This window comes from Varanus komodoensis, unplaced genomic scaffold (assembly GCF_004798865.1).
Source record: "Varanus komodoensis strain SLA01 unplaced genomic scaffold, ASM479886v1 scaffold19, whole genome shotgun sequence".
Taxonomy (NCBI): Eukaryota; Metazoa; Chordata; class Lepidosauria; order Squamata; family Varanidae; genus Varanus; species Varanus komodoensis.
The window spans coordinates 22,029,848-22,042,328 of record NW_025335550.1 but is presented as its reverse complement, the minus strand read 5'-3'; the positions used below and the strand labels follow the sequence as shown (position 1 = coordinate 22,042,328).

The window sequence follows — 12,481 nt, the reverse complement described above, 5'->3', positions numbered from 1 at the left end:
GAATCCCAGACATTCCTTGGTTAACACATACTTATGCAACAGAAGGTCAGCCTTCCCAAACTGGATGCCCCATAGGTGAGTTGGAATTCAAGGGTTGTCATAACCAGCTAGAATATCCAATAAGACCATGCCCATCATGATTAGGCATGATGGGCATGGAATTCCAACACATACAGAGGACACCAACTTGGGGACAGTTGGTTTATATACTGTAAATGAGAATACCATTCCTTGTATTACATACCTCCAGTTATTGAGTCCTCTGGACTTAGTAAAGGACAATTTTTAAAGAATTATACTTGGGCTAGTCTATTCCTAGATGCTCTGCTATTATGATGTCATGAAGCCATTGTATTTATCTCACTGTAGGGATCCTATTATTACATCACTTACTGGATGTCAGAAGTTAATCTTCGCACACTACAGAAGGTCATTGGAAAAGACAGAATGGATACCACTCTGATGTTGGCCTGTTGATAGCTGGACTGTGCGTGCATATGTGCGTGCAGGGATTTTTTGGTCTGGTTTTTGGAGACTGTGATACAATTGGAAGAAGGAACCAACAAATTGATCTCAGAACACGTCCATTTGCCACTTCATTTACTCAATAATGAATGGGAAACGTTCTGTGCGAAGAAGTCCAGATAAAGTCTTTCAAGATAACTCCAATTCTTTTGTCAATATTTCCAGTGGGTCAGCAGGATCAAGTGGAGTGCAGGCAAAGAGGTAGAGAGAGGGGCAGACCCTGAGCATGTGTTCTGGGAAAGTGGGTGCATCAAAAATGTCTGGAAAAAGGTCTAACAGATCATGCTTCTGTTTGAAATAGTGGGTTAATGTAGCCGACCACTTATAAAGGGGCAATGGTGCATTATCTGCAATGTTCTGTGAAGAGCAGAGGGAATTTTTTCTAATCCTCTGCTGCCTCAAATTTCTGAAGAGGTGTGGTTGTGTACATGTCAGTGCCTGTCTAATTGGAAGGACGTTGCCCATTATCAGTTGTTCATGTGGTAACACACATACCATATTGAGTTGCCACTTTAGGAAACAACCATCCATGTGTGATCAGTGGTTTTGAAAACTGTGTTTGTTGACTTCTGAAGGTCCTTGGAACCTGCAGGATCTGTTCTGAAATGGTCCTATGACTAAACTCACACTAAGATTGTATCTAGAACTTACCTATTTTCAAGAGGTGACTAGGTTCTCCTAGTGCTTTTCCAGTGTTTCTAAAGAAAAAAACTAAGTCTGATGAATAGAATGTTGGACCTGAACTACAGAGAACAGGTGTAAAACCCTTGCCAAGTGTAAGTCCCACTCATTCCATTGGGTCTACTCTTAAGTAGTGTGAGGCTGATGAGCTGGTTTAGGATCTCTCCCTGCAATATTGCAGCATTCATAAAAGTCTGTTTGGATTGTAACTTTATCTTACTTGGACTAGAGTTTCTTTACATTTTTTTTTCTTTCACAGTAGGACTAACATTGGATATAACCCTAAGGCAGGAAGCTCCCTGGAGGTCATGGGCAAATCACCCTTTCCCACCACTGTTGTTTGTTCATTTGTTTAACAGATCTGTAACTTGTCTTTTAGAAAGTTTGTCCTGCTTATAAGCCATCCTGGAAACCAGTTGAAAAGCAAGTTAAAACAATCTCGTGTGTGTGTACATGAGGGGTCCTCGAGAAGTTTCTGCACTTTTATATTTTATAAATATATTTTATATATTTTTGCTGATGGCATTAAAAAGTTGGTATGACACTGGGAAAAATGCATCACAAAGGAAGGTGGCTATGTAGAAAAGTGATGTAATTTGTTTTGGAAGTTCTTAATAAATAGAGTTTTTAAAAGTGTGGAAACTTTTTGAAGACCCCGTGTGTGTGTGTGTGTGTGTGTGTGTGTGTGTGTGTGTGAGATTTACACACAGAGTGTATATTTCAGGGTGGCCAGATTGTTCATCAGTGAACTTCAACCCAAATTCCCTGATGACCTCTCCCATTTTGGTCTTGAATAGGCATTAGCTTAAAAAACATTCATGCTCCTAATGGAGATGGAAAACTCCTGGTTTGTTAATATGGATCAGCACAGCTGCCTAAGCCCTGGATTATTCTTGAGAACTCAGCATGGGGATGAGCACTTCCACTTCAGCATTTTCTGCTCCACCAGTGTTCTTGAAAGGGCTCTTCCACTTAAAAATATCTGTGAGCATTAAGGCAATGTGTGGCTTTCCTTCTTTCAGCTGGTACTTGCGCAATTCTGTGGGAAATTGCCCCAGAAACTCTACCACCTCATCTAGCCAAGATGAAGAAGGACGAGAACATGGAGGTAATCTCAAAAAACATTCATCAGCTGTTCAAGCACTTGTTGGTGGAGGCCTGATATGAAATCCAGCATATGATGCCCTACCTGACCTGGCTAAACTCTCTTTTCTAAGATTTCCAGGAGACATTGCATGGATATTGTGTTCATTCATCACGAACAGTTGCACTGAAAGAGTTTGCTTGTGTTCACTTTAGGACATGTAGAATCACTTAGCCCTTATGCAACGCCATCTCTCACTATACAAATGAGCAGCGTTCCTGTGCTTTTTTCTCCTTGTGTGTCCTACCCATCAGTTGATCTAATCAAGAGGCCCTTTGGCCACAGATCTCCAGCTGTAACAACAATGAAAGCAAAGAGCAAGCCACAGATGGAAGCAGAAGAAGCCGTCAGTCCATTTTTCAGACTAGACACACTTAAACTCCAGACAGATGATGCTAGGTGTTGGTGATGTCCGGCTAATGAGATGACATTTCTTTGGCAGGAAGTTCATCAGACACAGGACAAATGAAGTTTACCCGCGAAGTCATTGCCAGGGAGAGCAGCTGCAGTACCTTGGCATCCAACTCCTCAGCCTCTTCTCAACAGAGCTTGCTAAGTACGTTGCCTGCACTTTTCTTCCCTAAGCACTCTAACACTTCCTTTGTTTATATGCATTTATCCAGACTATTTCTTTACTGTCCTCCATTGCAAAATTACAGGGCAGGGAGCAGAATGGATTAAAACAACATTTAAAATAAGCAGAACCAGATAAAAGGGGGAAATCTACAAAGCAAAGTGTTAAAATCAACTTAAAATGCTTGGTTAAACAGGTACATTTTTACCATCTGGAGAAAAAAAATCAGGGTTGCATGCAGGGTTGTGTAGCAGAATTTCAAAGTTGGGATGCCACAAACGAAAAGCACCCTCTCCTCCCCAGAGTCATCATCAGAGGTATCTGTTCAGTTAGGTGGAACAATGCAGGGCCCCGATCTATAGATCTCAGTGCGGTATGGGCTGTTATCCTGCAAATGCCTTGCATCATTCATGGAATATTCAAGGATCCAGAGAATTCAGATTCCATGTGTAAACCCCCACCTCACCTCCCTTGAACACACACATTTTCCCACTGATCCTTCCATCTTTTTTCTTTCCACAAAGAATCCAAGAAAGGATGAAAAGAATCCAAGAAAGGAGATCCAGTGTGGCGTAGTGATTAAGAGTATGGGACTGGGACTCAGATGATCTGGGTTTGAGTCCCCGCTCAGCCATGGAGCCACCTGGGTGACTTTGGGCCAGTCACAGACTCTCAGCCCAACCTACCTCACAGGGCTGTGGTTGTGGGGATAAGATGGAGGAGAAGAATGATGTAAGCTGCCTTGAGCCCTTTGTAGGAAAAAGGCAGGATATAAATCCTTAAATAAATAAGTAAATAAATAAAAAGACGGAATTGCTGCACAGTGCCTTTGATTGATAGCACTGGCAGCCACCCGTCTGAAAGTCCCTTGTATGCCAGAAACTTCCTAACAGGTGTTCAGCAATGGGAGTGGCATCTTGGACTTCTTGTTTCCAAGTATTTAAGCAAAGTGTGGAGGATGGCCATCTCTCAGGGATGCTGTACATGCATTGAGCAAAAGGGTTGGACTACATGACCTCCAAGGTCATTTCTAATACTTCTGATTCTATGACTAATAACTAACCAAGGCAATAGAATCATAGAATAGTAGAGCTGGAAGGGGCCATGAAGGCCATCTGGTCCAGCCCCCTGCTGTTGCAGGACAAAGTTACACCATCCCACTCAGATGGCTGTCCAGTTTCTTTTTGAATGTCTCTAGTGTGGAGGAGCCCACAACTTCCCTAGGCAGCTGGTTCCACTGTTGCGTGCACTGACAGTGAGGAAGCTTTTCCTGATGTCCAGCCTGAATCTGGGTTGTTGCAACTGATTATTCCATGACCTACACTCTGGCATCAGCAAGAAGAGATCTTGACCTTCTTCTTTGTGACAGCCTTTGAGGCACTTATAGAGGGATAGCATGTCCCCCCTCAGTCGTCTCTTCTCAAGGCTGAACATGCCCAGTTCCCTCAGTCTCTCCTCATGCAGCAGGGTTTCTAAACCCTGGATCATTCTTGTTGCCCTCCACTGGACCCTTTCTTATAAACATCCTTGCTTTTCTTTCTGTACCAAATCATGCTGCATTTGTACTGAAAAACATTCTTCTTTATTGGCTGATATAATTGTTGCTATATAATATAATACTAGACAATATCACTTTAATCAGTTTCATTGGTTTAGTATTTTTTTTTTGTTAACTGATTTAGGACCAAAACATTATTTTGAACCTGTGGCTAGCAGCATTCCCCTCCCTTCTCCTGCTCCCATAATATATAATGTTTATTCTGTGGTAAGAGCAAGACCCTTGATTCAAATCAAAGAGCTATTAAGATCTGGATCAGGTCTTCTCTGCCTCCTCTAGAGTAAAGGCTTTTGCAGATGAGGATTTACAGAGGAATCTCCATAGCACATTCATTCACATTACATGAGTGATCCAAACAGCCCTCCTTTTGTAATCTGCCAGCAATTCTCCCAACTTTTTGCTTGGGATAGAAAATTTGGTAAGAGGGAGAAAGCAGAACAACCACACATTTTCTTTGAAGATGTAGACCATAAAAATTTGGAATGGAAGCAGGGTGAGTGGAGCTGCCCCTGGGAAAAGTGGGTGCTGTGTTGAGGGTATCCCCCTTTTCTGATTGCTTGCCGTGCACTTCCTGTTATGCAGCCTACAGCCCCTTCCGCCTCTTAAAAACAACATTAGCCTCCACTTAATTGTTTCCCGTGGCTTTGCTTCTTTATTTGTAGGATGCAAAACAGTTAGTACCGGAACTAAAACTGCCTGCTTAACTCTATATTTTGCTTGGGTTTGTTTTGCCTGTTCATGATATGGCAGTAGAACAGACTTATTCAAGGGCTACAAATGGGGATGGAGGGGTGACCCCTATCTCACTGGGGCTGCTGATCCACTCCAGCTTTTAATCTGAGCTTTATAGCCTCTATTTACAGTGCTCCGTGGCAGAGAGACTATTTTGGAGCATGGGGGTGGAACGCTGGGGCTTTCTTTTTACAAAGTAGGGAGAAGGGAATCTGCTCATGGTGCACTTCACTGCTCCTCAGTAGGCGTCTTTTCAAGCAGCCATGTTTGCTGGGAAACCAAGCAGGGAGTTAGCAGACATAGAAAAGCCGTGTGCTCCACATGTCTAATTTAAGGAATTCCAGAAGGCCTTGCTTCCGGCAAAATGTGTTTATTTAGAAAGTGCACGCACAGGCAAGTTACACTCACCAACACGCACGCCCAGGGTGGGGACGAGGTGCTGTGGGAGGGTGCAGGGCAAAGGAAGGAGCAAGCGGAGGGGCTAGGAAATCACACCTGGGCACCATCCATCATGGACAGCCCTTTGGTGCAGGTGCAGATTCCTGCTCCCAAGAAAAAGGAGGTTGATGCCTAAATGAAAAACAGGTGTTTGTGTGAAATGAATCCTGAAATAAGTAAATGAAATAAGTAAGTAAATAAAAGATGGTGTTCCTGGACTCGCATTGCAACCTTAGCTGTCTTGGGTTACTTGCAAGAGGAAGAAAGGCAGATGTGAACTGTAATTTGCCGCTGACATCTGGTCTGATGCCTGCTTTGGCCTCCACTTACACAGCAGGTGGGCTGTTGTATGCCCAACGCCATGGCTCAGAGCTGTCTCCATCTTCTGAGGCAGTGGGGAGCAGAAGATTGCCATAATGGAGGGGCCCATCAGTATGCAATAAATGTGGTTAATTAAAAGCACCTCTCGCATTGCTGACGCCTTCCTACCCAGTGCTTACATTTCCTGCTAAGTCACTTTGTGCCAAAGAACCTTTAGCTCAGCCTTCTCCAGACAATCCCATAGAGTTTCAGGAGCCCTGAGAGAATGTGTGTCACATTCTAGGAACACTTGAAAGCACTCTACAAATGGTAATTTGATGTTTAATTGATCTTAAATTAGGATTGCTACTATATGCAACCAAAGAACTGCACTTTCAAATGTGGGAAAGAGTCCCACGGAGTCCCAGTGCTCATCTCAGTTTCCTAGCCGAGGGAGCCGGCATTTGTCTGCAGACAGTCTCCATGGTCATGTGGCCAGCATGACTAAACACTGAAGTGCATGGAACGCTGTTACCTGCCCACTGAAGTGGTACCTTTTTAATCTACTTGCATTTGCATGCTTTCGAACTGCAAGGTTGGCAGGAGCTGGGACAGAGCAACGGGAACTCACCCCATTGTGCAGATTCGAACCGGAGACCTTTCAATCAACCAGCCCAGCAGCACAGCGGTTTAAACCTCTGCGCCACCTGCATTTCCTTTTACTATATGCAACCAAAGAACTGCCCTTTCAAATGTGGGAAAGAGTCCCACGGAGTCCCAGTCCACTGAAGGTCAAATAACAAAAGAGACACATCACCAATTATTTTAGAATCCATCAAAAGTAACTCCTCTATGCTTTGTTTCTTTTTTAGAGAAAATATGCAATATTCCTGGCCTTATGATGCTTCCTGTTATCTGCCTCCTAGAATCCGTCTTGGAGGCCTGTATATGTGTAAGGTAGAGGATGAGTATGAAGTTTTTCAAGGCTCTTTTAGAAATAGGGCAAACTTGGCAAGAGAAGCCAGGGCTGGTATTCTCCACTCCAGCCTATCTGTTTTGCAAAAACGTAACACATGGTGGCATCGGTTAGTGATGAGAACATCTGCTCAGAACTTCTGGATTCTTTCCCCTGCTCAGCCCTGGCCTAGGAAGTGAGCCAAGCCGTGATCCAATTCACAAATGCTTGCCATTGCTAGTAGGTCCCTTTTTTGCACTGGATTATTTCCATGCTAAGTTTGCACTCCCTAAGCATGTGCAACTTGTGGGCAGTGGTATGGGTGCATGTGCAATCCGTGCTACCACTGCAGAGCATGGGTGCAAAGCCCATAGGACACTCCAAAGCCCACACATCATGTGTGCAGCAGCCTCTGCTTGTGCAATAGGCACACAGGTGACATGCGCGCAAGCTGGCCTGGCTACAGTACCCAGAAGTTGGCTGGCCAAAGGGGTAGGTAGGGCCACTGATGGCATGAAAAAGCAGCTATAGTGGCCACTGGTGATGTAGGTTGCTGTCAAGAGATCCCTGCCAGCAGCTCTCTGGCAGCAAGTGGGTCTCTCCAGAAGGCTCACTGGAGGCGGGGAGAAGGCAGCAGGCAGCCCTCCTGGCAGAAGAGGGGCTGGGGAAATGCTGCAGCTTCCCACTCGTTCTGCTGTGCCAGGGGATGCGGGTGCAGCAGTCCACAGAATGGCCCTGCCGCTTCCCTCTTTCCACTTCCTGCAGACAATCTGCTCATTTGGAGTGTCCGGTGCCTTCCATCAGGAAAAGCCCTTAGCCTGAACCAGCCTTTGGTGCTGAACTAGATGTTCAGAGATAAGGGTTGAAGCTCCACGTCAAATTAGATGGGGTGATATTCATGCTGTTTTACCTTGCATGCTTTTTATTTAAAACAAAGAAAACCAAAACCTGGCAAGGAAGAGTAAATGGACCACGGCATGTTTGTGTGGGAAGGCAGGCTCCAACCCATTGCCTCACCATGGCCTCAGTCCAAATAGGGCTCCTCCCTCCGGCCCCTGTGTCTGTTCTTTGTGATAGGAAGACAAATCCCACTAATGTCAACGGGAGCTTTCCTCCAGGTGTGACTAGTAGATGATGGGCCCCAGATATGGATCAGAAATACAGTGGTGAGGACGGGATAAGGATCAAAGCCCTCCTTTACTCATCCCGGAGTCTCAGTCTGGCTCATGCCACCCCATGAGGGTGATCTGTTTAAAATCAAGCATGTGAGCCCGAATGATTTGTGAATAATATCCTATCTAGAGTTTGGCTTCCTGTAGTCGAGCACTTGGATTCCTTCTGTAGCCATCCTCATAGAATCATAGAATAGTAGAGTTGGAAGGGGCCATGAAGGCCATCGAGTCCAGCCCCCTGCTGTTGCAGGACACACATTACATCCTCAAGTAGATCTGGGAAAGACCCCTTTCAGAAACCATTGAGCGCTTCTGCCAGTCAGTGTAGGCATAACTGAGCTACATGAACCGGTTGTCAAGACTCTGTCTCTGGCAGCTTCCTCACTGCCTCAGCTCTATGGCTCTGTGTCCCTCTGCCTTGTGGCCACATCTAGTGCCATCACAGCATGACATCATTGCATTTCCCTGCCCTCACCTTACATAATTAAGAGTGGAGATGGGGAAACACACGCAGCGGTGACATCACATCATGCATTGTCTGATACCAGGCATTACAGGGAAGAGAGGAGAGAGAAACATGAAGGAGCAACCTCTCCTGCAGTGTCTAGGGATGCTGTATGTTTCGCCACACTCTGGTTAGTGGTCATTCCTTTTGGGGAGGAGTCAGCAATGCCACCAGGTGCCCTCAGCTACTGTCAGGATTCCTTCCAGAGCTTTAGCTGTTTAAAGAATTCCAACAGTGTGGATGTTTTGAGAATACTGCCTCTTTCCTTCTTTAGAAACCAGCTCACCATGGCAAACTGTTCCAAGTCTTTCAAGTTCTTGTTAATAACAGCCCCGGTCATCTATGGTGAGTATTCCCAATTTTCCGGGCTTAGTTTCAGAGATGACTCAAAAGCCATAGTTCTGATAGAGGAACCCCTAATAATCGGAACTCAAAGCTGTGCTTTGCTTTGCTTTGTACAGCTGAATGTTAGAGAACCCAAGTTGCTGGCAACCTAGAGAGCAGAAGCATCTACACTGCAGATACTCTGCAGTGCAGATCAACAAGAAGCAGAAGAGGTCTGAAAAAGACCTTCAAATGACAAGTGGTAGGAGTGGAAGTGCTAAAATAACACAGATCCTCCTGTGCAGCTGTCTCCCTGATGTACTAATCTACTGGATGTACAAATTGCCCATATACTGATCCAGAATGCGCAATGAACTGCCCACCACAACTTGTGATTTGAAGTGGTGGAGTCTCAACTTCTACCATCTCACTCCATTACAGAAGGATTGTGCTAGTGGGGAATGTATCGCAAGTATAGTAAATACCATGCAATGTATAGTATGCACTATAGCACTACTGATTCAAAAGTCACCACTTTTGAATCAGCAATGTTGTAAATTGGTGCATCAGGGAATGTGGCTAACATGATAACCTGCACTAAAGTCTGTATTACCGCCTGTTATGTACTGCCACTTCCATTCTCCTTCTGGTTTCAGTAAACTCTTTGGTATCCAAAGATTTAGATTTTATCAGCGTCATCAGTCAATATAACAGCAGATCTCAGTGGTAGATTGAAGTGGTAAGAGGCAGGATTCCAGCACTCCAGGCTGCAAATGGTGAGAGGAGAGTCATAATTTTGAATGCTGGCCTGAATTAAAAAATTCCCTGTAGATCCTACTGGATCAGGATGTTGGCCATATATAAGGACAAAACCTCTCTCTCCAATGTACATGGATTTTTTTAAAGAGACTGCTAAGCTGGCTCTTAACAGCCCGATAAGAAAGAGAAGCTGTTTGACAGGGTTTCTAAGTCTTGACCTGGGCACAACTGCTGCTCTTTTAAGAGCTCTGGGACAAGAAAGGATCACACAGATAATGCCTGGTTCGGCCTTCCCAGCCCTGCATGGATATTGCGTTGGAGTCTGGCATGCTTCTGAAGAAGTATGGAAAGGCAGTGGGAGAATGGCTGCCACAATAGTATGATGGAAATTGGTATTTTGACTGTGTTACAACCCTTCGGCTGGTGAAAACAACAAGCTGTGCGTCTGAATATGTAGCTAGTGACCCTAGTTAACTAGGGGTGGAGTGAGCAGGAAAAGGCTAAGAACAGAAGTGTGTTAGGAGCTGGGATTTGTATTTTGAAGAGCTTGCAAGTAAATGTTACAGAGGAGTGTGGGGAGTGTCAAGGTAAGGTGGAACTTGGAAAGGGATGGAGGCTTTGTTTTAATGAATGGCGTACTGAAAGAGCAGAAGAGTGGTGATTTTGTTTAGTTTGATGGGACTGGTGATATTTGTCATGTACTGTAGTCCCTTGAGCCTCACAGGAGAAGCATTCTGTGGCTGTCAGAACAAGGACCAAAGAAAATAGGACCTTGGATAGCTCCAAGCAGGTTTTGCAGACCGGAACTGTCTCTTCCCGCAACAGTAGAGTATATTGTTCCAGCAGAGACCTGTAGGTGCAGAAGGCTGACAAGACCTGCAGCATGGTCAGCTGGACTCCTGGAGGAACTGGCTGGCCTGTTAAAGGGCTCTCCTCTGATTTCATAGCCTGAGGCTTCTGTGAGACCAGAGAAAAGAAGATTCTGCTGGGGACATCCCTTGAGCCACGGCTGAGTCCTCTGACCAAGAGGGCCTTGAATAAGGTCTTGGCTGTCCTACCCCTGGGAAAGTGGCCTGCTTCTTATCCACATCTGACTCCTCTGCTGCACAGTAGACCCCCTAAGGACTGGGGATCGTGTCTGTATTGCTAGAGGAGAGGAACTCAGGTGAGGGAGAACAGGTGGAGTGCTTGGATGTTGTATAACTGAAATGGGATTTTGTCAGCAAGAGAAGTGCATGGAAGTGGAAGATGGTGCTCTGCCTGAACCCCTGTGGCTAGGAAGAGCTATACATCTAAAGCAATTACTCTTCAGCAAATTGGGCCTGAGGAAAAGAATTGAACTTCCTGTTCCATGGAGAACTAAATTGGAGAACAGAGCTTAGAGGATGAATTTAAGGCAGTCTTCTATATAGTTCCAGATCTAGGCTATTGTGTTAGCACTCATGCTGGTATGTGTGAAATCTGAAGGCTATACTAAATATTGCTTTGAATTTCCTGTCTTCACAAAGTGAATGAAAGGACTGTACTGAATTTAACTTATATCTGATATTTAAATAGAGTTCTGAACTTTCTGTAACCTTTTAGCAACACATTAAAGCAATTGAGGTTTGCAACATTTTAGAGGAAGTACTTCAGGTTTAATTAGATGTAGGCACATATCAATGGATATTCCAGAATTCCTGTTCTTTGATAAATGCTTTTGGTATTACTGAGATTAGAGTGACTGATTATTAGTAAGAGTTATTTGCTTGTTTCTCACAGGTGCCATTTATTGTTTGTGTCAATACATGAAATTGTCAGATGGCCTGTCCTCCAAGGTGAGCACTTTTCTAGACTGAAAAGTAAACTGAAATCAGTCAAACTGAGAAGTAGCCATTGCAGAGGTCCTTCTGGGCCAAGATAGGAACACACTGCTTCATGGGTTGTGTGTTACATCTTGTCTAAGTAGTTAAAAAGAGATCTCACCCCTGAAATTTAGCCCAGGAATGCTAAAAAGCACCCTTCAAGGACAGATCATTTTGTCCATCTTCAAAACAGCCAAACCAAGGCAGAGATGACAATTTCCTTATTATGTGTTTATGAATACTGTTTCCTAGTGTATTTAGCATCAGTGGCAAAGGGAAAAGAGGTACATGAGTACGCTGCCTAAAGTAGCTCGTTCACACTATAGACATGACTTAAATGTAGAATTTTGCCACTTAATAAACATTCTAGCATCTAGGCCACAGTATCACTGAGCATAAAGAGATGCTTAAAGCTTAAAGAAATGGGAGTACCAGATCATCTTATTTGTATCTTGAGAAACCTATATGCGGGTCAAGAAGCAACAGTGAGAACTGGACACGGAACCACTGATTGGTTCAAAATTGAGAAAGGGTTTTGGCAAGGCTGTATACTGTTGCCCTGCCTATTGAACTTATACGCAGAGCACATCACGAGAAAGGCGGGGCTAGATGAATCACAAGTTGGAATTAAGATTGCCGGGAGAAATATCAACAACAGCAGATGATACCACTCTAGTGGCAGAAGGTGAAGAGGAACTAAAGAGCCTCTTGATGCGGGTGGAGGAGGAGAGCGCAAACGTTGGCTTGAAACTCAACATTAAGAAAACTAAGATCATGGCATCTGGTCCTCTCACTTCCTGGCAAATAGATGGGGAAGAAATGGAGGTAGTGACAGATTTTATTTTCCTGGGCTCCAAGATCACTGCAGATGGGGACTGCAGCCAAGAAATTCAAAGACACTTTCTCCTTGGGAGGAAAGCTATGGCAAATCTAGACAGCATACTAAAAAGCAGAGACATCACCCTGTCGA

General features: G+C 44.5%; 1 protein-coding gene across 1 annotated transcript in view; it reads left to right on the top strand.

The window, feature by feature from the left end:
- Window positions 1–610: 610 nt before the first annotated feature.
- Window positions 611–12,481, top strand: part of LOC123022422 (SUN domain-containing protein 3-like) — a 21,121-nt gene continuing 9,250 nt past the window's right edge. The window contains exons 1-6 of the mRNA XM_044428124.1: window positions 611–726; window positions 2,229–2,314; window positions 2,793–2,906; window positions 6,825–6,909; window positions 8,859–8,929; window positions 11,429–11,484. Coding sequence (XP_044284059.1) covers window positions 611–726; window positions 2,229–2,314; window positions 2,793–2,906; window positions 6,825–6,909; window positions 8,859–8,929; window positions 11,429–11,484 — 528 coding nt within the window. The remainder of the gene's footprint in view (window positions 727–2,228; window positions 2,315–2,792; window positions 2,907–6,824; window positions 6,910–8,858; window positions 8,930–11,428; window positions 11,485–12,481) is intronic.